The sequence below is a fragment of the Halichoerus grypus genome, chromosome 13 (assembly GCF_964656455.1).
Source record: "Halichoerus grypus chromosome 13, mHalGry1.hap1.1, whole genome shotgun sequence".
NCBI lineage: Eukaryota > Metazoa > Chordata > Mammalia > Carnivora > Phocidae > Halichoerus > Halichoerus grypus.
This window is the reverse complement of record NC_135724.1, coordinates 51,892,040-51,916,678: the sequence shown is the minus strand read 5'-3', so window position 1 is coordinate 51,916,678 and position 24,639 is coordinate 51,892,040. Positions and strand designations below refer to the sequence as shown.

Sequence of the window (24,639 nt, the reverse complement as noted above, 5' to 3'; positions counted from 1 at the left end):
ATATCTTTATTCAGAAACGTTTTACAAAGAATGCCTTCACTCCTTCAGTGAGTCTGAGTTCCCAGGCTTTTTCTGAACTTGGGCTGGGCCCAGTGAGACACCATTCCAGCTGATCTGTGCACCCCACATTTTCCCTAGAGCTCTCACCATTTGTCACCCCCCGCCCCCACGATTTTCCCCTTTAAATACCTATAAAACCTCAGATACAGTGTATTTGTACGATTTTCCTAAGTTCATTTCCATCCTTAGGGAAATTCCATTGTAAGACTCTGTGATTACAAAAAACAATTTACTTTTTCCCCACGGAAGGTATGGTTTGAATATAATGAGCTATAGGCAAACATAATTAAGCACTTTTAAATAAGTTATTGAAAAACATACTAAGTTTTTATTTAAAATGGAAAAATGGGGTGGATATGATATTTAATTTTTTTTATAGATATTTTTGGAAGGTCCTTAAAACTCTTTCCTAGCTCTCTGCCCTAAATTTGTCTTAAAATATCTTCTTCACATAAAGTAATAGTTGGGTTTTTAAGGTGAAAGAACTGGAAGTGCTCCATTTTTTTTTTTTTTATAAGAAAGTTAAAAATGTAAGTTTAGAATTACCACTTTCTTTCAGATTTCACAGTCCTTATTTATTGATATTCCAAGGATTGATTTCTTAGTTTCCCTTTTAAAAAATGGGGAGAGATTGATTAAAAAATGAGAGTGAAATGCAGTGGAACTTTACTATGACATATTATAATTTGACTGCCTAAGGTCATTGCCCATTCACCAAGTGAGATTATTCCTTCCTGAACAAATTATTTCTTGAGACATTTCATAAATACTTAAAGGTAGTGAGACTGATGTAATGCTTATCAGCATTTGTTTTGCTAATTGTCATGATCCATGTCATCTTGATTAAGTATCCAGTATTTGTAATTATAGCTAAACATTAATATAGATCACACCACTCTTGTAGATTTGGCAACATGTTGAGTCAGATGGCATCCTCCAAGTATTTAGAAGTTACATTGGTTAGGATAACACCAGCTGCCCTGACAAAACGCAGGACCTCAGTGGCTTACCACAATAGAAGTTTATTTCTTGCTCGTATGATATTCCAGTGCTGATGTTTGGTGCCAGGCACCTTACACTCAGGGATTCAGGGGCACAAGCTTTTCTTCCATCTTGAGGCTCCACCATTCTCTTAGAGCCCCCACAGGGAAAAGAGAAAGGCTCATACGGGAGTTTTCAGGAGCCAGGCTTGGGAAGGGCACAGTACACCCCTTCTGTCCACATCTAAAAATTCGGTCATATGGTCAACCTGGCCACATCTGACTACAAGGGGACCTAGCCATGGGCCCAGGAGAAAGCAGAAACATCCCAGTCTTCTGTTTGTGTTTTACCCAGGGGTCAGCCTCACCCCCTGACGCCAACATAACAGGTTTTGCTGCTTTACATCAGCTTTGGCTTTTTCACCACTTCCAGTGAGAAGAACATTCTGTTGATCTAATTAATCTCAATATTTTGGACTGGGTGTGCATTGCTATTAAGAAAGAAATTTCCAGAAACCTAAATCTTGTGTTGGTTCAAATGCAAAACCTAATAGCTTTGGAAGCTGCTTTCTATTTATGGCCTATCCATACTTTGCTGCCACCTACTGCTCAAATTTGAGAGTTTTTTTCTAAAGATCATAAAACTTCACTGGATCACATAACATTAAGTATATTGGCTTTTTGAATAAAATAAAAATTTGAAACTTTTAGAATGTTGTGACATTAAATGTCCATTCAAAGAATGTGGAGCAGTAAACAGTCATGAATAAGAAACTTGTACCATTTCCTGTTCCTTTTCATTCAGATTTATTCTCCATTACAAAATTTCCCTCAAGATCATCTTCTAAAAACCTGGCTTCCATGCCTTTACCATCTAGAAATATGAAAATATTGAATAACTTCACCTTTAGTCCTGAACCTCACTAGTGTAAGAATAGTTTATTTCTAGTTTATTTCTCAAAATCTTTGTTTGAAGGTAGGTCTACCCTCCTGAGATTTTTCTCTTGTTTAATTTCTTTGTTCTATTTTGCGAAGTAACAAATGAATTTAGAAAAACCTAGACAGCTCTGAACTATAGTAATTTTCTACAGGATGTATATAGTACCACAGCTTTTTCTAGGAAGTTAGGATCAAAGGTTTCCAAACATCAGATTTTTCTTAATTACTCCGTCATTTTCATCATGGAAATGTAAATAAATGGTTATAAGTCTTTTACTCCTTTAATTAAAATCAGAAAGGCTGTAGTTGAAAAGTTTGTCTTACTGGGAATGACTGTAGTGATTTTTGTGACATATTTAGTGTATTCACAGTTAATTCTTCAACAGTGCTGTTAGGTTATTTTTAATGTCATTTATGATACGATTCTAAACTCTACCCTAAGGTGTGTCTGTGGGTCAGTCTGATCTTTTTTTAAGGGGGTATATTATTTGGTTCAAGCCCCCAGAGAACCATGTAGTAAGCTAGGAATACAAGAAGTTGCAATAAGGCAAATCCTTTTCTCCCCGTCCGCTGCCCACAGTGAATCGGACCCTGGCTCCCGGCAGTGGCCTGAGTCTGACACGCTCTCTGGCTCCCAGTCCCCACAGTCCGTGGGAAGTGCAGCTGCAGATAGCGGCACCGAGTGCCTCTCAGATTCTGCCATGGACTTGCCCGATGTCACCCTCTCCCTTTGTGGGGGTCTCAGTGAGAACGGAGAAATTTCCAAAGGTATGTCGAGCAATTATGCCTTGTCTTCACTGGAGAAAGCAGCCTGGTCATCACTTGATAGAAAACCTGCTGGTTAGCCACCTCAGGGTATTAAATTCTTTAATGAACTTGTGCAGGTAACAGATACCTCCCTTTAATATCAGACCTTTAGCCCCTCATTTTAAGGTACCTCGTAGGGGTTGACCTTACAAATAAATGGCTTGGGTGAGTTGAGAATGCCTTGCAGGCACTCATTTCACTTGAAGAGGGAGCGTTTTCAGGCTGCCCTGTTGGCAGAGCGGTCAGGGTCAGCTCACGCTGTGTCCATTTTCTCATCTGTGAAGTTGAAATGTGTGTGGGCTGGGGCCCAGCTGCCCTCCTGGAAAGCGCTGGGCTTGAGACATGAGAGTAGGGCCTGAAGTTATGGAAAATTAATTGTCCATTGAGGAAATAGTCCTTCTAGTAAGAAGAAGAAGGGGTTACTTTCTGTCTCAGTCTTGAAACTTGGCCCCGGAAAGTACTGTTGCTCCAGAGAAAGGAAGGATCTTTAGCGGAGCCAATTCAGATGACTCGGGTAGGTCAAGCAGTCGTGTGTATCTTTCCCAAGTTCTTTGGCCTTTCTGGCTTTGCCTTCCTTTGTAACCTAAATTCTTCTTCATTATTTTCTCAGTTTGGCTGGTGGCCCCTGATTGATTTTCCTCTAAGGAAAGATTTTCCTTCCACAACTTCTCTCCCCCTCAGAGCAGCTGAAGTCCTGTGTTTGGCAGACTGGGTGCCCTGAGCGTTACAATTGTGCTTTGCTGAATCTTTCTCTTTTTAAAGGTCACAGGGCGGGGGCACCTGGGTGGCTCAGTCGTTAAGCGTCTGCCTTTGGCTCAGGTCATGATCCCAGGGTCCTAGGATCGAGCCCCACATCGGGCTCCCTGCTCTGTGGGAAGCCTGCTTCTCCCTCTCCCACTCCCTGTGCTTGTGTTCCCTCTCTCGCTGTGTCTCTTTCTGTCAAATAAATAAAATCTTTACAAGAAATAAAGGTCACAGGGCGCTCATTATGCCTCTTTCTTCTCCATCTCTTAATTCTATTTGTTTTATTATTTGCAAGAAATTAAGAGTCTGTTATGGCCAATAGCTCTTAATCCTCATAAGCCTTCACTTTAAAAATTATAGGTGGGGGATGGAATGGAAAATACACAGTTACATAAACTATAAGATTTACACTTAACAAATCCTACCTAAGTTACCCAGATTTTTTTTATTGGAGGAGGCAGAAATGGCAAGTAAAAGTAATATACACATCACCAGGAGGAAAAATCCTGGTGAGAAAATTCTGTTAGCCTAGATCTACTAGAGTGCAAGTTTAGGAACAGAGCACACAGATTCATGCAGAATCCTCATTCATTTCTCGAGAACTTTGGGATTCATTTCTTGACAGACCCTAAACTAAATTCTGATGTGTGTTTTTTAGGTTTTTTTTCCTCCAAGCAATTGTAAAATGTTTTTTCTAATGTAGCATGCACTTAAAGATGTAAGATCGCCATGAATATTCCCTAGTTACACAGTTGCCTGCTAGTAAAGTTTGTCTTTGTTAAGAATGAAACTGCAGTTTTCATTAGTTCTAGAGAGTGTGTGTATGCACACGTGTCTTTGTGTCTTCCTCTCTCTTTCTGTCTCCTCTCCCCCTCCGCCGCCCCCCCCCCGCCACATCTGTAATCTATTTTCCTGAAAGTCTCTGGCATATCCCTCCTATGTTTCTTTTGTTGTTGTTGTGGTTTTGTGGGGTTTTTTGTGGCTTTTTGTTTTTTTTAACTGCGGGAGGAGTGGTGGAAGAGGGGAAGGATAGAAAAAGGAGAAGTGTTCCTTCTTGTCCTGGATAAAAAAAAAAATGTGTCTGATATTTTGCTTTTGATGAATGTAAAAAAGGGTTTTTTTTAAAGGACTCATTTTATCCTATAGTTCCTTCAACATAGAGTTGTGATAATCTCATTTAGGAATTTATGTAATCTCTAACCAAAGGATCATTATTATTTTACATTGCAGAAAAATTCATGGAGCATATCATTACTTATCATGAATTTGCAGAAAACCCTGGGCTTATAGACAATCCTAACCTTGTAATACGGATATATAACCGGTAAATACTCCTGCTTTTGTAATTGTTGAATACTCTTGCAGAGTTTTTTTCAGAGTGCTCTTTTTAACTGTTACAGTTTTCTTGCCATAAAATGTGCCATCTCCTATAAATGGACTAGTGACTTTGAAGTGAAAGAGAAGCCTCAGCGTTATTTTTCAATGAAGCATTGAAATATATCTTAGATATTTTACTGCATCTCTGCTCAGAGAAGTTTGGCTTGAAGCAAAGGTCATTCATGTGACAAAAAATTTAGCTGATCATCTCGTCACTGAAAAGAATAAGGAATTTTACGTTGTTTCTACGCCCATCCTCTTTTCTCTCTCCCTCCCCCTCTTCCCCTTTCTTTTCTCTCTCACTCTCTTCCTTCTCTGTGTAATGGTTTTGCACAATTTTTATTCCACAGTTACTATAACTGGGCTTTGGCTGCTCCCATGATCCTTAGCTTGCAAGTATTCCAGAAGAGTCTGCCAAAGGTGAGATGATCCACCATTTCGTTTCCTTTTTAAAACTATCTACAGCATAAGATATTTAGAAACATCCATATGTGCATATTTCTAAACCGGGTACTATTCAGAGTTTTGTTTAAAATTAATATTAGAGAAGATCTAAAGAGTTCTTTGTGCCCACTCAAATTATCTTATGCCCAAAATCTAGGAAATTTGCTGGGCTGCCGTATCTTTGTCATTTTTCTTAGGTATTTATACTGGTTTCTGGCTGGGTATAAATGTTGAGAGATTTTATTGTTAGCTAAATACAGAATGAAAAAAAAAAATTCCTCATTAATATGGGAAGCAGCAGCAAGAAGAAGGTGATGTGGCCACCAGAAGTGTGACATCAGTGTGATTGGGTCAGATTGTGGCTAATAAGTCTATTATGTAAAACCTGAAAGTTCTAAATCTGTCTATCAGCCTAGTTGGTCTTCAGAACTCATAAGAACATGTTTTCCAAGGGTAAAGAAATGAGAGCAGCCCACCTGGCAGCACCCCCCCCCCCCCCCCCGGCCTGCTCCTCTATAGCCAGACCACCCAGTCTCCTACCACAGACCCGCCACGAAGCTGCACCATCACAAAAGAGGACTGCCTGCCTTTCGGAGGTGTTACAGACTCTAGAGGACTTGGGGAGGTGTGGAGAATGTTGCTCACGTTCCATGATAAGGCACCATCCTACAGGCTGATGGTAGAAAGTAGTTGGGTCTTTATGACAGACAGATGGCTAGACTGACCCAAGTTGATCATTTCCAGGCCACAGTCGAGTCCTGGGTCAAAGATAAGATGCCAAAGAAGTCTGGTCGCTGGTGGTTTTGGCGTAAGAGAGAAAGCATGACGAAACAGGTAACTGACCTGGAGGAGGTAATTTGTTCCATGGGCTGAAAAGAAGTGATTCTTTGATTTATTCAAAAAACCTTTTTGCCAAGCACAAGAAAGTCAGTTTGGACTATATAATACTGTTAAAATAGTAAGAGTCCCCATTTTTGAACAGTTAGATGTGGAGGTACCATGCTAGATGCTTTATTTTACCCTCACCTTCACTGTAGCCCTGCAGTACACATGTCTGAGCTCCCACTTTACAGGCAAAGAAACTGGGGCGCAGAGAGGTGAAGTCGCTTCACCCAGCGCACACAACTGGAGAGGGATGGAGCTAGGGTTTGGCCGTGAGTCCAGCTCCAAAGCCTGTGTGTTTCCGCTTTGCTCACCACATTACCTTCCAGACAGAAACAAGAGCTTGTTCTCCTCCCAAGGAGGAGATGGCGGTGGCAGTGGCATCAGTAACTTGCATTCTGTAGTACCGGTGTCCCTGGCACAGACTAATGAGTGTGGGCCTGTCGAATTCTATTCCGTGACTTGAAATAGTGCCCTTTTAAAATTTTCACTTGGGGCTTTGTGTAGTGACAGCTTTTTGCATAGCAGCATGTGACTTCTGTCTCAGATTTCTGTCCTTTGGCTCAAAGTAGAGAAAGTCTATTTCTTAAGCATTTTTAAGTTGTGGATTCAGAAAACCATTTTGCTCACTCCTGGAGAGGTCTGCTGAGACATTTTTACCTGTCAGTCGCTGGGAGGGAAAAATTGCACATTGCCGTTATTATGTTGTTGTTTTAGCTGCCAGAGGCCAAGGAAGGGAAATCTGATGTGCCGCCGACCAGTGACCTGGCATCGAGTGCTAAGGAGCCAGCCAGTGGCAGGTGGGGCGCCCTGTCTTTCCTCTGGGCCCGCAGGACTTGGCCTATTTAGCCGTTGTATTCAAATTGATTTTGACAGTTTTGTTTAATTTCTAGTCAGAAATCTCTTTCTCTTATGGACAACCATGACAGTAAGTGGCTTGTTGGTGCATAACTTCTGCTTTTCTGAAAAAGATAACCAGCTCAGAGGAGTAAATATACCCATCACTGCTTTTTAAATGTCTTGCTCCCATCCTGGAGCCATGGAATCAGATGCCTGCGAAATGGAGGCCTCTGGGAAGGGATCTTGAGGAGCCTTAAGATGTGCTGTCCCTGGCCCCTGCTCCCTGGCTTCCTGTCAGGCGCAAAAGGGAGATGCAGAAGAGTTTAAAGATGCACCTGACTGGCTCAGTTAGTAGAGCACGTGAGTCTCAATCTCAGGGTCATGAGTTCCAGCCCCCGCACCCCACTGTTGGATATACAGATTGCTTAAAATTAAATTTTTTAAAAAATTCCAAAATTGGTGTGGGTCCATTTCATTTCTTAGAAGAAGTAGCACCCCTCTGGATATTTGGTTTGGTTGGCCCTGAAAGAAGGTGCCACCATGCATCCTGTTCTCGTTCCTGCTGTTCTTGTACTTCACCAACCAGATTCTTTCCTTTTCCCACTCCAGCTCTTTAATTCAGTAGTTGGTCTAAGCCTGAGCATTCATTTTCTTGCTCTTTGCCCTCTTTTGTTAAAGGGGTTATATCAGATCTTTTTTATTCTTAAAATCTGTGTAAGCAATTACATTTTCTGCAGTTTGCATCTTTTGAAACATCCATATCTTTTCAACAAGAGTCAGTAGACCTAGTAGCATTCACCGGTCATAGCAGAAGATAATCAGTCATGGCCAGACTGTCACTGTTGGCTAGTCATGAGAGCAAGGAGGAGGGTGGCCTTCTCACTTCATGATAGGAATACTCAGGAAACAGAGGAAACAACTCTTCCAGTCCCTAGAATGGATTTAGGATCTCTTCTTGATCCTAAATGAAAAGCTCTTAGTAAAATGCCCTGCTGCCTCTTGAGTAACTGGATTGCTGTTGAATAGGCCGGCTGAGGATGACTCATCGAGTGATGAGGGGTCACAGGAGCTTGAAGAGTCCATCAAAGTGGACCCTGTTCCCACAGAGCCCCCAAGCCATGCCGGCACAACCTCATATAAGAAGTCTCTTCGACTCTCTTCGGACCAGATTGTGAGTTGTGTGTGATCCGTGTGGATCCAGTCAGCTTATTTTAGTAACTGTTTAATTAGCCATGCTTCCTCTTCTGTCCATGCTATCCCAAGCCCTGCACACAGGACACTGTGTGTGCTCATGTAAACGCTCACACACAGTAGGACAGCGTCTCCCTCCCTGGGGATCACCTGGGGAACCTGGGACGTGGACCCCAGACCTCCCACATCAATTTCTAGGAATGAGCCAAGGGATCTGTATTTTTAACCTGTTTCCCAGATGAATCTTGCCCAGCCAGCCCATCACTGGGCCATACACTGTCCTTTAGGAGCCACAGAGAAATTGCCTTTTGTTATTTAGGTGCAGTTTCCTCTTTCCTGTTTGTTTCCCACCCCTTTTCCCCTGTTTTCACTTTGAAATGGTCTTGCTGTGCCCTAGGGTATGGAGGAAGAGCAGAGACGTTTGGTTTCTTGGGGGAATCAGAAAAATCTCTTAGAATTCCAGAACATCATTCAGGCAGTGGCTCCCTCAGCTTCTTGTAAGCAAGCTCTGCATGCAGTGCTGGGCTGGGTGCATGCCAGCGCAACAGAAACCATCCTGCCTTGAGCTGAGGCCCTGAAACACTGGTGGTGATTTTGTAAATATTCAGACTCTGTTGTAAACTCTGTTTTCAGCTGATTTTTTTTTTCCTTTTTATTATTACAATAATCATATTTATGTATTTCTTTCCTTATACATCCCCCTACACACACACACACACACACACACACACACACTTTATACATTTACTCACACACACACACACACTATACATTTACTCACACACACACACCTATATTTTAGAGATTAGGATCCTTTTTCGCTTAACATTATATCTTAGCAATCTCTCAATGACTACATATTATTGGAAACTAACTTTTACTTGTTGCATGTAATTCCATCAAAGTGATATACCGTTATTTTAAAAATTATCCCTCTATGATTTTCTTTATTCTCTTACTTTTTATAAAAGGCAAAACTGAAGCTCCAAGATGGCCCAAATGATGTTGTGTTTAGTATTACAACCCAGTATCAAGGTACCTGCCGCTGTGCAGGAACCATTTACCTGTGGAACTGGAATGACAAGGTCATCATTTCTGATATTGATGGAACGATAACCAAGTAAGCACGGGCCCATGATGGGCAGCAGCGGGCAAGGTGCAGGCCGCTCTGCAATGGGGGGTGGGATCAGGGGGGTCCCTCCTTGGCCTCCATGAGGAAGTTTTTAAAACTCTCTGCACTGAGACTTGCATGCTAAGGTCACACGTGGTCACACACAGGGTCATTCTGTGGATGGAGAAGATGGGTGGAGGCATACAAATTAACATAGAAGATAACTTTTGGAAAGCTTTAGTTATTTGGTCTCCAAGTTCTGGCATTAAAATTTTAAAAAGTAAGAAGGTGTTGCAATTAGGGAGGAAAAAAAGAGGATGTGTGGTTGTAAATTATCTCTGAAAATGAACATCTGGCTTCTACTTCCAGAAGTTCCGCGGTGGGTGGGTGTGCACGGGACTGCCTCGCTGTGGCACAAGCCATGACAAAGTTGCCCTCGTAGATTAGATTGTCCCCCGACCCTGCCTCTACCCGATGGTTTTTAGCAGCTGGTATTTAAATAGGAAAACACTTGGCTTTGTGTGCTTTGTTCCTGTTACCATTTCCTATTTCTACCCTTTCAGGTCTGATGCTTTAGGGCAGATTCTTCCACAGCTGGGTAAAGACTGGACTCATCAGGGTATAGCAAAGCTCTACCATTCCATCAACGAGTAGGTATCCCGTCCCACTTGTCCACGTGCTCGAGTAGCCTCACACGAAGAAAAGCGTCAGCCACCATTTGTGGAACATGAGCTGTGTGCTAATCATTGTGTTACATGTCTCAGTCGTCTCCTCTCCGCTGCACGATGCTCGGAGTTGTAGGCGCTACCTGTATTTATAGTTCTAGCTATCGGGCGGGGTGGGGGGTGCTTCACTTTAATTTAACAGGAGAGCCAATTTTCATTTTTGGTTTATTAGTCGGGGTTTTTTTAATCTGATTTCACTGAGTAGGTAATACATGCATGCATGGGGGAAGTATTTCACCCATGTGGTCCTCTCTTTTGGGGCAACAGAGAAAACAGCGATCTGGCCTTTGTGGACTATAATGTGTATGAGTTAAGATTGATTTGAAGACTCAGTGTCTTAAGCATTAGTTGAGAATGCCATAATAGGAAAATTTTATGTCTGTTACCCAGGTGTGATTTTGCTCCTTGTCTTACAGAGTAGTTTGCATTCTACAAATTGTCTTTATAAATAAGATCCTTTGCATCTTTCCTTTATGGCAGATAATTTAAAGATAGTCCAAGATTTTTGTTCTGTAATCTGACTTTCATGGACTAGATGCTGAAGATACATCAATACTTGTAAATTTAGCAAATGCCTAGTTGCATGTATGTCTATTTTTCTCCATGGTGTTTTCCATGGAAAATTGAGATCCTTATAATCCTAACTGCTGTCCTTATTAAATTCAGGAATTTGATTTTCACAATAAATGAAAGGAACTGTATTTGAATCTTTTTTTTAAAAAAATTTTATTTTATTATGTTACATTAGTCACCATACAATACATCATGATGTATTTGAATCTTTTAAAAGAATAGTGCTGCTTTGGGGCACCTGGATGGTTCAGTCAGTTAAGCATCTGCCTTCGGCTCAGGTCATGGTCCCAGGGTCCTGGGATCGAGCCCTGCATCGGGCTCCCTGCTCAGCGGGGAGCCTACTTCTCCCTCTCCCTCTGCCCCTCCACCTGCTTGTGCATGCAGGCCTTCTCTCTCTCTCAAGTAAATAAGTAAATAAAATCTTTAAAAAATAAAATGAAATGTCAAAAAAAAAAAGTGCTTTTTTTTTTTTTTAACTTTGGCCAAAGAATGTTTTTAAGTAGGACATGTTCTCTTTCAGGAACGGCTACAAGTTTCTGTACTGCTCCGCTCGTGCCATCGGCATGGCTGACATGACCCGTGGCTACCTGCACTGGGTCAATGACAAGGGCACAATCTTACCTCGGGGCCCTCTGATGTTGTCCCCCAGCAGCTTGTTCTCTGCCTTCCACAGGTGCCTCTCCTGCGCACGCTTGCGTGCCCACTCACACTGGGGGAAGGGGTCTGATTGGTGGGGAGGTTGGAAGTCAAACTCATTGTAAGGGTTTGTATGTGATTCCAAGCTTCTGCATCTCTTGGTTCTTGGGCTCCCCCAGAGCATTTTAACTCTGAACTCACCCAGTCTGTGTCAGACATCCAAAAAAGTCAAGCTGTCAAGTTTTCTCCTTCCCTCAACCCCTCAGAATCTTAGTCTTTCTTGACTGGCACAGAAGGGGAAAGAGAGATACCAGTTATAAAAGATTTTCAGAAATGATTGTGAGCACTAAAGTATTTTCAGGACCACACACCAGGGAAAATTACCATTTCGAATTTGGTCATTGTATTTGTATTTTTTTTGCCCAGGGAAGTGATAGAAAAGAAGCCAGAGAAGTTCAAAATTGAGTGTCTAAATGATATCAAGAATCTCTTTGCCCCATCTAAGCAGCCCTTCTATGCTGCCTTTGGAAACCGTCCGAATGTAAGTGTCTCCTCTGGGCTGCACATTCAGATGTGGTGGGTAAAATTCAGAGGAGTGTATTTTTTAGGGTACAGCCACATCATGATTCTCAAACCAGTTGTATAAGCAAAATGAATGTTCTGCTGAATGGGTTTTCATTATCTCTATTCTAAATTTTTGCAGTTGGGGAGGTCCTGTAGGTGGACATCTGCCCTAGAGTTTTGGTGTATGAGAAAGGGCACTTTGTTTCTGTGGCTTTGATTCCATCTCCTCAGGTAGTTCTGACTCCTGTTCTAAGTGCTTCTAAGCCGTGTCCTTGGATCCACCCCAGAGAGCGCTCAGCCTTCCCTGATGCTTCCCAGCCTTTCCGCACAGACGGGGCCTCTGGTTCTAGGCACGCAGGGGCTGTTGCTCTCTGGCCTCTGGCAGGCAGTGCGGCCCCAGGCGCCCAGGGTTCTGACTCTAGCGGCCTTGGTTTGGCTCCCCTCTTCAGTTCGGGTTTGTCTAGAGCTGAGCTTCAGGGGCAGAGCTGCATTGCGCCAGCTCCACATGTTGTCGTACACCGTCTCCTGCTTCTGCGATTCTTCTGGCTCATGAGGAACCAGAGAAGCATCTCAATGTCTTCTCTCGTAATCACCGTATTTAATGTTTTCTTGTCCAGGATGTCTATGCTTACACACAAGTGGGAGTTCCAGACTGCAGAATATTCACTGTGAACCCCAAGGGTGAATTAATACAAGAAAGGACCAAAGGAAACAAGTCCTCGTAAGTGTGTTCTTGTTTCTCAGCCCACCGTCCACAGCCAGGGGTGAAGCTGGGGACAGAGAGAATCTGAGGATCAGGCCCCCCTCAAAATAGCAGAACTGCATCTGCCTTGGGGGCTTTCCTCTTTGCTTGGGTGTTTTCTTCTCTGTAATAGCATCTGTACCAGGATCGCCGACGATCCTAGATTTCTAAGAGGAGGGCTGTGCCCCAGGAAGGGATGGACGCCTTGCCCTGAGGCCTCTCGTTAGCTTCACAGCGCACAGTCCTGGGCTCTGACGTCACTTCAGGGTGACAGTTTGTGCTGTTCTTCCCAACCTCTTCTAGGTACCACAGACTGAGCGAGCTCGTGGAGCACGTGTTCCCGCTTCTCAACAAGGAACAGAATTCCGCCTTTCCCTGCCCGGAGTTCAGCTCCTTCTGCTACTGGCGAGACCCGATCCCCCAAGTGGACCTGGACGACCTGGCATGAAGCAGCACCTCCCAGGGAGGTCCTCAGGCACTCGCCTCACAGCAAGGGAAGGTGACCAGCACTTCTGCTGGACAGAGGCCACTAGGCTACACTCCAAGCCACAGGTGCAGGACAAGACACGTGTTGACAGCCAGGCACCAGCAGGCACCGGGAGAGCTCCTGGCACTGGAACCGTTGTCCTCCTTCCCCTTCTCGGGCCTGGCAGGGTTGCCACTCAGAGCCCTGGGCAGGTGGGGAGCTCGGACCTGCGGTTGGAGGCCTGGGCTCCTATCACTGGTCGTCCTCATACACGCGCTGTGTCAAGTGTGTGCTGGTGCTCCTTTAATTGAATAATTTAAAAGGAAGAAAAAAGCTAAATAAGAGGGGACCAAAACATGTATAAAGTAAAGTGTTACAATTTCCACTGGGCAGTTGAGAGTGTTTCTCTCTAAAACCAGGGCTTTCTTTAGGGGATCAGGGTCCACTGAGCTGCTACAGGTCCAGTTAGTGATGTTGGTTCAAACCACGTGTGCACGTTTCTTCCGTGGGCTCTTCCTTCCATGCCACCATGAAACAGGATGTCTGCCCAGTGGGCTGCTCCAGGCAGGGGCCCGGGCCACTGACCCCAGCCCCGCAGACGTGGGCTTCTGGGGAAGAAAAGCCCCTTAGATCATCACGTTCTTGTCTTGGACCCAGTCAGGCAGACAGGTCTTGCTGGATGAGCTTGGTGCCCATAAGAAGAGTACTAACGGTGGGAGTTGATTGGACGACAAGCAACAGCTCTGTTTTCAGGGAGGCCTTAGAAATGCAGATATGCACTTGTGCGGGGTCCTGGAAGAGTCCTTTCCTCTGTCCCTCTGCCTGCAGCTTAGTCTCCCAGCCTGGTTGTAATGAGTCACGGTGGTCCGAGCAGACAGCCCCAGGGGGGTTCTGCCCTGTGAGGCCCTCCAGAACTGAGAGCCTGGGTGTTGACGGTCACCTCGGTGTTAGAATCCAGAGGACTGTCCAAGAGGAGGCTTCCACACGCACACAGGCCTCAGCTGGGAGGGAAGCGGTCAGCCGGGTCCCAGAGCAGAGAGTGGGAGCTGTGGATCCAGGCGCCCGCTGGGGGCCGCTTCCATGTCCACCTCCGCTTGCCCGGGACTTGCACTGCGGTGCTCTCCTCGCTCTCCTTGTAGTTTGCCCTGCCCAAGTAATACTGACCTAAGGTGGAGAAATGGGGGTGGTTATTTTTCTAGATTGGAGAGTTGGCAGTCCCTTTAGTTTGGCCATTTCTCCGCGTGCTGTTGGGTGTGGAGACTGTGGTAGAGCCCCCCGAAGGCAGCTCTCAGTGGCAGAACGTGGAGGCGCATGCTCCCAGAGGACCAGCACGTGCTTCTTCCAGTGCAAACCTTCCCCCCCCTTCAGTAGTGCAAGGACTAATCATTTAAAGAGTTTATTTATGTATAGTAGGTTAGGCAAACTAGGTTATGCTTCTGGGAGATCTTGCCCAGTTAGTGACTTACAGTCCTGGTAGAGCAGCGGTGCAGCTGGTGGCCTCCGAGATGCTGCCTGTGTGTCCTCTCCATGCTTGTTTTCCAGGAGGGACATGAGCTTACTAGGGCTTCTCTGCACACATGCGGTACCGGAAATCTTCTCGACCTTCTGTAGTCCTCTTTAGGTTGTCTTTTAAAGAGTTTTTTGATTAGACAGTTCCTTTTCCTTGATAAGCTCTTCTCTGTGGACACACGGGCCTCGTGAAGGTCCGACCCAGGAGCCCGGGTCTCCCAGCCCTGTGCCGACAGTGGCTGGCCCCTCTGTCCCAGTGTCCGTAAGCACTAGACTTTGTCGTTCTGTTGCTGCAGATTGATCCAGTGGGTACTATATTCGCTAATTAACGTGAATCTTTTTCCTTATTTGAAGGAGTCCCTCTTGTTGAAAGTGGATGATTACTCTCACCATAGTGTTATGAAAGTATTAAGTTTGTGCTGAAACCCATTGCCATTTGGTACAAATGACATTTGTTCTTTCTGTGAAAGAGTTACCCTCGAGTGTGTTTGTACACAGACCCTTCTAATGGTGAGCTAATGAAGAAGCGTTAGCCCCGTGTTGCTTTCGGTGATGGGCGAGGTCACGGGGTGATCGCAAGCAGATTGGGCTTTTTGAAGTCATTCTCTCGGATGTTCCACTGGTGAAATGGCCTTGGCCCCTTTCCCTCTCTCCAATTCAACCTGACTTGAGTATTTGCCTTGATACCCACGTGCTGAAGCTTGTCTGGCTGTGGTGTCGGCATCTGCGTCCCTGGCAGGCGTGAGGAAGGGCACGTGTGGGCCCGGAGCATGCACACTTAGCCCCCGTGTGTGAGGACTGTTTGCTGTGCTTAAAACCATCTGCATAGTTTTCAACTGGAAAAAGAAAAAACTTACTGGTGTGATGTACTAAAATGAATGCTGCTAACAGTCACAGGGAGAACAGCTGAGGAACAACAACTAGCTAAATGCCCAGAAAGTGCCTGTGCCCTGTAGGAGTGCACGTGGCCCTTCGGGACGATGTTCTTGAAGGTGCAGGCAAGACCTTTAAAGATAAGTAGAAAGTAAACGCTTTCTCCTTTTGCTAGTTGGTGAAAACAAACTCTTCCAGGGAATTTTAGCATCTTTTTATGTATCCTATTTACTCTGGGAAGCCTTGTTTTCCTGTTTTAGAACATGCTGTGTTTAATGAAACCGGTTAAAAATTGAGTTTTTGTTTAAGTGCTCTTTCCAGGTGAAAACTACTTTTTTGGTTTGTTTTGAAGGTAAGAAAGGGAGGGGGGAAACTTCGTTGTTTTAATTTAATAATTACATTTAGTCTATGATGAAGTATTTGATTATTAGCAATTCCACTAATAAGTTTTAAGTTGTCAGAAATTAATTGTAAACATCAGTACAGTACTTTCAGTCATGGCAAAGACAGTTATCCTAAGATAAATGGCTCCTATTTTGGTGCAGTGTCTGATGTTCAAAACCAGATGTTACAACAATAAACAAACGTAAACTGAATGCATTTGACTCCTTCCTTCAGAGGACATTTAAACCATATTCTCTGTACTCTTGCCAGAAACTGATAATTTCCATAAATTAGCATTTTGATCTTTGCTGACACTTAAATTCTTATCTACAGAAAGGACTTCTTTTTGGTGCTTATTTTTATAAAACCTGACTCCAAAAGTGAGGCTACACCCACAGGAACCAACCTCTCTTGCTTTGTAGGTTCAGCCAGAGAATGATTCATTCATACATATGTAATTCCTGGTGTGTTCTCACTGGCATCCTCTAGGCTGGGTTCCCCTCAGCCCGTGAGGGGTACCCCCAGCAGGCCTGCTCAGAGCCTTTGCCACCCCACCTTTCATTAAACCCTCCCTCCGGGTGAGTACTACTTAGCAGTTCTGATGTTTTCATCAGCCTAGGAGAGTCAAAGTGATCTTGGATCAAAAAGCACACCCCACATACTATTTAAATGAGTATCTTCTCATCCCCTCAGATTGCTGGGCTCTACCAGATGCAGCATATGCTGGACATGAATCCCAAAGCCCTCCTTGAGAGCCTACCTTCAAGTATGGGAAAGCTTGTCATGTCCTTCTGCTTCGCCTTGACGTGAGCACAGGGTGAGGGGACCGGGGGTCTTTGGGGTGTACATAGGGAATAGAAAGGACACACTCAGAGGGACATTGACTGGAAGGAGCTGGCTTCCAGTGCTTGGGGGTGGAGCAGTAAGGGCTCATCCCTGCAGCTCATGAGAGTGGAGTCTGCCTTTTTCCTTTCCTTGATAGGACAGTGTAGGGGACGAAGGAAACGTGTTCAGAAACTGGGTGCATGTGTATGTGAAGGCATGTTGTAGATCTTCAAGCGTGGATTGGGTCTGTCCCTCTGATCACAAACACTCCTTTCAAACCATTTGTGAGAAACCACTACGTCCACCCCAAAGACCCCCAGTCCCCTCACCCTGTGCTCACGTCAAGGCGAAGCAGAAGGACATGAAACCACAGGAAAAGATGATAGGGCCACTGAGGAAAGCTCGATTAATGCGCTACCATGGAAATAATTACCATTGCGGTGTGCATTGATTTGCATTGTTTAGTGCTGGTATTGTTTTGTTGTTCATCATTTAAATGAGTCCTTTTGCTAATGTTACATGTGGGGGAGAAGAAAATGTCCCAGTCCTGTCTGTGCATTAGTGCCCTGACCTTTTTCTCAGCAACAGTGTCTTTGAGAAGTTGTGTCCTGGGCGGGGTCCATATGCCTGACTTGCAGGCACATAGCTTAAGGCCTGTGGTGGACCCCTGCAAGGGACTGCTCCAGAGCTCCTGGAGTCCTGAGCTCAGCTGACCTTGCATTTTCTCTCTACGAAGGATGGCTTTTCCCTTTTGAAAGATGCCATCTTCTGAAGGAGCCCTGATCTAGTTTTCATTCTGTTTTATCTTGAAGTAAACACAGGAGCTGCTGTGATTAGACTTAGTTTACCTTACCAACCTTGGATACACAGAGCTGAAATTCACCTTTTTCAGTAAAGGAGGGTGCGCTGAGAGAGGAGGACCAAACTTTACTCAGTGCTCTAGAGAACCATCCAGAGAGCAGAAAGAATAGTCACTGTCTCCCTTGTCTGGCCCCTGCCTTTCTGGCTGTTGAGCATTTGTCCCCTTTGGCACTGAGTAAGGTCTTTATAGGGGGTGTGAGGGCTAAAGTAGGTACATGTGCCAACTGGGTTTTCCTGAAAATGTTCCACTGCATTGGGGTTTTTCCCCATAAGTCATTTCTAGGACAGACAGACTCTTAACAGCCACCTTTAGCCAATTCCCCAGCTGTTGAAACGGGGGAAGAGAATACCCCCCCCCCCCCACCAACTCCTGGACAGAGAGATCCGGATTTTAAAGTCCTAAAACCACAAACTGGCGGTTCTTGGTCACTTCTCCCTACCTGGGGCAAGGGAATGAGAAAGTAGGCTCCTGTCTGAACTGTCCAGTGGCCACTCTGTTACCTCATTTGCGAGCCATCCTGGAAACTCACAGCATTTTTTATAGCATAAGAGTATCCAGTGGCTTGATTTCAGGCCCAGGAAACTTGTTTCTCTGATCCGCATCTTTCCCTGGGGCTCTAGGGGGACTTGCCTCCCCAGGGGCACTTGATTGGCCAACAGATTTTATCAACCTGATGAGCAGGGACCATCTGAAGCTAAGGGTCTTGTGTCCTAGAGGTTTCTTTGGCTGCTGATAAAGGAGCAACGTGCCTGGGCTTCCCTGGAACAGAATGTGCTCTCCATGGGAAGATTCCTGCTTTTCTCCGATGATCTCAGCTTTCAGTGTGATCAGTTTTATGTTGGGCCTCTTGTTGCCTGGGAACCTGAGAGTCAAAGCCGCATCTGCTGTGAGCTGTGCAGCGAGCAAGCTCATTAGCTCAGGCAGCTGCTGATTAGATGAGAATTTTAAGCATCCCCTGGAGGAGCCCCTCTTTAGATGTGGGGATCACAGGGGGGCCTTGACCTCCAAGCACATCTGGTTTTTCATAAGCAAAAAAAAAACACAACCCAAGTGTGTAGCTTGCATAGTGAGGGGTAACAATTATATGGTTGAGATTGATTTATACAAGCTTGCTTTCTACAGCCATTTAAAAAAGTCAATTACCTTTCTGCAGTTTGTTTTTAGCAACACCTCTCAATCCAGAAGGCACCAGACTTCAGTAACTTGAAGTGGTTTTACATCTTTATTGACACTCCCTGTCTTTGCACTTCACATGTACACATCATTCAAGGAGCCCCCCAGGCTGCACAGTCTCCCAGCCTGCCTGCACCGCTGGGCCAGGGCCTGGAGCGCGAGGCGGAGCCAGCCCAGGCCAGCCTGCACCTTGCCCCCAGGTCTCTGTGGTGGCACGTGCAGCTTCAGCACTTGAGTGTTTAACCTTCTCCTGCAGGCGCTGTGAATAAAGACTGTGGCCACGGGCACCGCCTGGCCTGCCCTCATCCCCTCCGCCCTGTGGCCCAGCAGCTCTCCCTCCTCCAGCAGCAGGTCGCGCTCCACAGTGGGCACCCGATCGGCCCCACGCAGGCCCCTCGAGCAGAGCTCCTGCCGATGCGGCACCAGCGCTGGGGGCCGCAGGGGAGGGAGGACCCCGCTCCTCAGGTAGCTGGGCGCAACGACAGCAGGCCGTGGCCCCGTCAGGCACATGTGTCCTCGCCACCCGCCGGGGAACATTCAGGTGTGTGGCCTCGGCAGCCACGTCAGGCCTGAATCTCGGGGGAGGGGTTGGGATGTTCACAGAAGACTAGACCAGTGCTCCAGTTACATACATCAGAAACTGCATATATTAAAGCTTCCCAGTTCTTACGACTATCTTTCCCAGTACCTTTCCCCAGCCACCCTAGAGGTGAGAAAGGAAAGGATATAAGAAAACCCCACTAAACGTGGAGTACATTTCATCAAAGTCCGTGTGAGCCAACCGGCCCCCAGTCACCACGATGTTGACACCATCTCCTGCCTTCAAGTGCACGACGAGGTGGAACGCCCCCGGGCCCCCACAAGTGTGCAGAGCCCCCTGGGGCCGGTGGTATTCCAGGAACTCCCTCTTGTAGCCGGCCGTGTGCAGCTGGGCCACACTGGCATTGGAGACCGACAGGACAGCCTCCACGTACGCGTCCCTCTCAGGAGTGAGGGTGGCCGTGATCAGGTAGCGCCCATCATACGGAGCCGTGAAGATGCCTGGGAGGAGGAAGGCAGACACTCGTGTCCTGGGACACCATCCCTGCACCTTTGGGACAGGTTGTCCGTTAACCCAGCTTTGGGAGACTAACGATCTGTTTTTCCAGGACTGTCCCAGGAGACAAACCGGGAGAGTTGGTCACCCGACCCATAGAAGGCAGGCTGATCTGAAGGGAGGTGGCCCCTTTCTGTACTTGAACCTGCCCTACGCCCACCCAGCGACAGACCCCCTTAGCTGGCACTGCCCTTTGCAACAAACCCAATCCTCACGGTGAGACCCCGTCTTCTGCTTGTAACTTCCAGAAGAGGACAAATACTGCCAAACCCCCAGCATGTGGTACGATCACCGTAACTCACCTCCACCCAGAGCAGCCCTCAGAAGAACTTGCCCCCCGCAGTTGTGCAGGGAGAGAACTAGCCAGCCTTGCTGGAAGAGAGCTCAGACCCTCTCACATTCCCGGCAGCACGGCATACCCGCCTTCGCCGTGCTGTGTGTGCAGCACCGGCGTCAAGACTCCGGGCTGGGGCCCAGCCCAGAGCCCGCTCCTACCTCCCCTAAGGTTTAGTGGGGCGGCACCAGCTGCCCAGATTCTGGTTGCCATTTGGGAGTTTTATCCAGCATGGAAAGCACCCCAAGACCCACTTAGAATAAGCCTCACAATGTGTGTGCTGGGCACAGAATCTACGAAATGTTTGAGTTGCTTCCTGAGGAGACGGGGCCAAAAAGAAGCCACAAAGCTTGTGGGAGAGACCACAGCCAGTCCTCATGCAGAAGAGCCAGGCTCCTTGTCTTGGACCAGTATACAGGTAGCATCCATTTATGGCCAGAAATAAGCTGGCATTCATTGAGCCAATGACCCACAGGTTCTGGGCCTGGGGAAGCAGTGCTCGGAGGTAAGGAGATGGCATGAGAAAGAGGAGATAGATTTGTAGATGGACCATTTGCAAAGCGACAACTGGCCCCAAAGCCAAACGAGGTCGGAACCCGCACCAAATGCTTGCAGCAGCCACTTCCCCTGGGCTGTGGGGAGGGAGCTAGACCTGGACGCTGACCACAGGCCAAGAGTGACAGAATGGAGGGCCCAGGAGCTGAGAAGGAATCTCGGGGGCCGGGTCTTCATCTGCCCTGAAAAATAGAAAATGCCAGGCCACCCTGCTCTCTTCCCCAGCTTGTAATGGTGAGTAATCTGAAGCTCCACAGTCTTCCTGAGGGGCACCTGGACCCTGAAAACAGACCTGGTCCCAGCACTCCGGGCCCATGGCCTCTTTCCTCGCTTAGAGACTGCCTGTGCTGAGTCCACGCTCAGGGTCCCCCAGAATTTCCTTTACTGAGGACCTGCTCAACGAGAGAATACAGTTCTGGGCTGGGCATCCTGGAATGTGCCAGAAATGTGCCACCGTCCCTGCTTGCCAAGACCACCTGACCTGTCAGGGTGGACAAGCTATCCCCACCACCGAGGCAGCATGGAGTGAGGGCTCCAGGAGGAGGCTGCATTTGAGTAAAAAATAAAGGTCTCTGAAAGCAAAGACACTTCTTGCACCCTGGCCTGCCTCTGTGCCTCAAGAGCAGGTTAAAACTGCAGAGTCCTGGGGCGCCTGGGTGGCTCAGTTGGTTAAAGGTCTGCCTTTGGCTCAGGTCATGATCTCAGGGTCCTGGGATCGAGCCCCATGTTGGGCTCCCTGTTCAGCAGGGAGTCTGCTTCTCCTTCTGCGGCTCCCCTCATGCTCACGCGCTCAAAATCTTTGAAAAAAAAAAAAAAGAGTCCTGCGCTTGACTTCAACTGGCCTGGAGGATACTTGAGTTCCATTTTTTTCAAGCTCTGCAAGTTATTTTTATGCTCACTAAAACTTAAGAACCACTGTGGGATTTATTGGACAGCCACGCAGGGCAGACACGAGGGTGAGGGCTAAAAACTCTGCTGAGAAGGAACCCCGTTTCATCTGCCTCCTCATAACCTCCCTCAACTCCCACCTGCCGTCACACCCACGTAGCTCCTGGGCGAGGACCCGTGTGGGCACCTCAGCACGCTGGCGCTTGATGGGCTCAGAGACCGGTTTCTCAGACTCTGGGGGCTGCTCGGGAAAGGCCGCCCAGCTGCGTGGGCCCTCAGCACCTGCGGCGGGGCTCTGCCCTGACCTGCCCCGGGTCCACCTGGAGCTGTACTGCCCTCCGTGCTGCCCAGGGGCTCGGCAGGGAAGGGGGGCCCTGACCCGCCTTCCCTTCATATGGGGGACAAGATGCCCGTGTCTGGCCTCTCAGGAAGGCTCTGACTCCAGTCTCCGGGGACAAAGATGGACAGAAGCCCAGGCTCAGGTGTGACGGAAAGGAGGAAGCCTACACCGCAGGAACCTGAGGTGACCTCGGTCCTCACTCTCGTCAGGGGCTGGGGAACAACACAGATGCCACAGGCAGAACCCAGGCCCACAACTGAAGTCGTTCTGGTCCAGAGCAGGAGACCCCACAAGCAGGGTCTGGCCCCTTCTGGAAGGAATGCTGTCCCCTTTCTCGGCTCTGTTCATAAACAACAAGCTTCTGAAGGAGACAGGGCAGGGGGTTGGTGTCCCGTCTGTCCTGTCTCGGTGTGAGGACAACAGGACACTGAAAAAGGCCTCTCGCTGGCATGGAGGGACAGCTGGGGGTGGCCGGGGCGCAGTAACTGTGGTGGGCAGAGCTCCACGACCTCCACCAACAAGTGGAACGGCGCTTCCCATGGCAAGTGCCGAGGGCTGGTATGCTGATCTCATGACTAGAAAATGTCACCGCACACCCCCCCACCCTGCAGCCTGTGAGCTGGAAACCCCCATCAAACCCCACCAAGTGGGGAAGAGCACCAGGCGCCAGCTGGTCCCTCACGCGCCCGCAGCTGCCCAGGCATGTCCTCCAGCGCGGCGCCCCCACCCCACCCACAGGCCCCGGGGAAGCAGACGGGACCGGGGGTCCCACTGGCGTTGGGAGACAGCGCACGGTCTCCGAGCTTACCGGTGTTGGGGTTGTACACATCTCCGTCGTTCACCAGCACTTTGTTAAAGAGGACGACGCCGCCGTCGCTGGGGAAAGGCTTCTGAGTGAGCCCCGCAGAGAAAGACACCAGAGAAGGCACTGGAACCCCTGGAGCCGAGGGGACGTGGAACATTCGCAGGGGTTAGAGGGCAGGGCCTGGAGCACTGAGGCCTGTGTGCCAGGCTGGACAGGCAGCCTCACCCGTACTCTTCCGCCTCAAGGTGGTAAAGCCCGTGGGACGCGCAGTGGGACGCGCACTGGCCGGGGGTGGACACGCGAGGCCGCATGCACGTGTGAGAAGCTGTGTGACACCGTGCCCACCCTGAGCCCCCGACACCCGCACGTGCGCAGGGCGGGAACCGGGACGCTGGGCGCGGCACCAGGCAGAGACCCGGCCGCGGCGCCTCTCGGCCAAGTCCGCGAGCTGGCTGCGGTATGAGGGCAAGTCCTTGTCTCGGGCATGACTCTGACCCTCTCTGAGGAGCAAATCTTGGCGGGGGGGAGGTCAGTCCAGTAGGCGGCGGTCTCCCCCTCAGCTGGTGGACCCCGGCTTCCACCCACACTAACAGCCCAGAGGGAGCAGGCGGGACACGCCGGGGAGGGGCAGAGGCGGCCTGGTCCCCCAGCACACGTACCTGGGGAGGCTACCGGAGGGGAGTTGGGGTATCCTGAAAAACAAAATGGGGTCGAATGTCAAACAGGAGCCCCGCTTTTTCTCCCTGCTCCTCACGCTATTTCTTTAAATAGACCAAGCAAGCACCCCCCGCCCCCGGCAAGCTGCCTTCCCAGAAGGAGAGGCACAGCTGTGCCCCCGCGGTGCCTGCTTCCTCACCGGCCCGCTTCTCCCGCCCAGAGAAGAGCCCCAAGGGCAAGCTGGCTGGCGGAGGAAGAGAAAGAGGAGGCTGGACGGTGCTTGCGGCGTGACTGCTTGGATGGGTGGGGGGTGGAAGCGCGGATGGACAAAGGGCCAAACGGCAGGAGAGGCGGTACAGACAGCCGTAATGCCTGGCACGTCCGGGCAGGCACAGTCGCCTGGGGGAGAGCTGTGATGGCTGCAGCTTGGGGTGGCTGAGCAGGAGCCAAGCACCGTGCCTCCCTGTGTCCCCGGCACGGACCCCGCCTGCCTGGCAGCCATGGCGCTTCAGGGGCCCCGGGTGCGCCAGCCCCTCCCGGCTGGGGTCAGCCTGCCCCGCTTTGCACTGCCCTACGCAGCACCCTCCGCTTACCTGTCCCCGCCCCGAGCCTCCGTTCCCGCTCGTGTTAAACGGGACTACTCTGGACTGCACAGCGCCGTCAGGACAGCTACAGCAGCCCCAGCACCTGATTCAGTCCCTGGCACGCAGCAGGAGTCCCACACCTGCTCGCTCCCTTTTTCTTCTCCCTCCTGCCTTGCCCTGCACAGCTCGCAAGTAGCCCTTCCTGGCCAAGTGCTGAATGAGGCTTTTCTCCATCACCCTCAGAGCTGACCCCAAAGCTCCCACTATTACCCCCACTTTGCCTGTGAAGGAGCTGAGCTTTCCAGGGGTTACGAAGCTGCCCCAGACCCCAAAGCCTGTGGTCACATGGCTGAGATTTGAGCCAGAACCTTCTGGCCCACCCACTCTGAGGGGCGGTGTTCTCTGCTGCTGCGGAGGCTCCCAGTCCACACTGGTCTCCTAGGTACACTTTCCTACTGGAACTGGGACGAGATGTTTACTGCACTAACCCTGGGGGTGCCCCAGCCTCTGGGGGTTCGATTAGCATGAACTCATCCCTCAGCACCTCTGAAGAGCTCTTTTTTGGAACTTGCACCTGGAAAGACCCTGCAGCAGACCCCCTAAGGCTCAGGCTGACCCTCCATATATTCTCACAATGCCCCCCCCAACTCAGATGTGCCCAGCCGCGGGGGCC

The 24,639-nt window shown here is 48.5% G+C and overlaps 2 protein-coding genes across 7 annotated transcripts in view; one reads left to right on the top strand and one right to left on the bottom strand.

Moving 5' to 3' along the window:
- The window catches only part of LPIN2 (lipin 2), an 85,657-nt gene extending 69,598 nt beyond the window's left edge, over positions 1–16,059 (top strand). For 4 of the 5 annotated variants that reach the window (XM_036122337.2, XM_036122334.2, XM_036122333.2 and 1 more), the window contains 12 exons: positions 2,560–2,747; positions 4,761–4,854; positions 5,258–5,327; positions 6,096–6,185; positions 6,951–7,033; positions 8,100–8,244; positions 9,236–9,384; positions 9,939–10,025; positions 11,194–11,346; positions 11,736–11,850; positions 12,491–12,594; positions 12,919–16,059. In XM_036122337.2, coding sequence (XP_035978230.1) covers positions 2,560–2,747; positions 4,761–4,854; positions 5,258–5,327; positions 6,096–6,185; positions 6,951–7,033; positions 8,100–8,244; positions 9,236–9,384; positions 9,939–10,025; positions 11,194–11,346; positions 11,736–11,850; positions 12,491–12,594; positions 12,919–13,063 — 1,423 coding nt within the window. In that variant the 3' untranslated portion in view covers positions 13,064–16,059. The remainder of the gene's footprint in view (positions 1–2,559; positions 2,748–4,760; positions 4,855–5,257; positions 5,328–6,095; positions 6,186–6,950; positions 7,034–8,099; positions 8,245–9,235; positions 9,385–9,938; positions 10,026–11,193; positions 11,347–11,735; positions 11,851–12,490; positions 12,595–12,918) is intronic. The other variant, XM_036122336.2, reaches the window with a different exon arrangement.
- Positions 16,060–18,733: 2,674 nt separating this feature from the next.
- EMILIN2 (elastin microfibril interfacer 2) overlaps positions 18,734–24,639 on the bottom strand; it is a 50,967-nt gene continuing 45,061 nt past the window's right edge. For both annotated transcript variants that reach the window (XM_036122330.2, XM_036122331.2), the window contains 3 exons: positions 23,385–23,417; positions 22,729–22,857; positions 18,734–19,748 (listed from right to left, as the gene is read on the bottom strand). In XM_036122330.2, the coding sequence (XP_035978223.2) occupies positions 19,411–19,748; positions 22,729–22,857; positions 23,385–23,417 (500 nt within the window). In that variant the 3' untranslated portion in view covers positions 18,734–19,410. The remainder of the gene's footprint in view (positions 19,749–22,728; positions 22,858–23,384; positions 23,418–24,639) is intronic.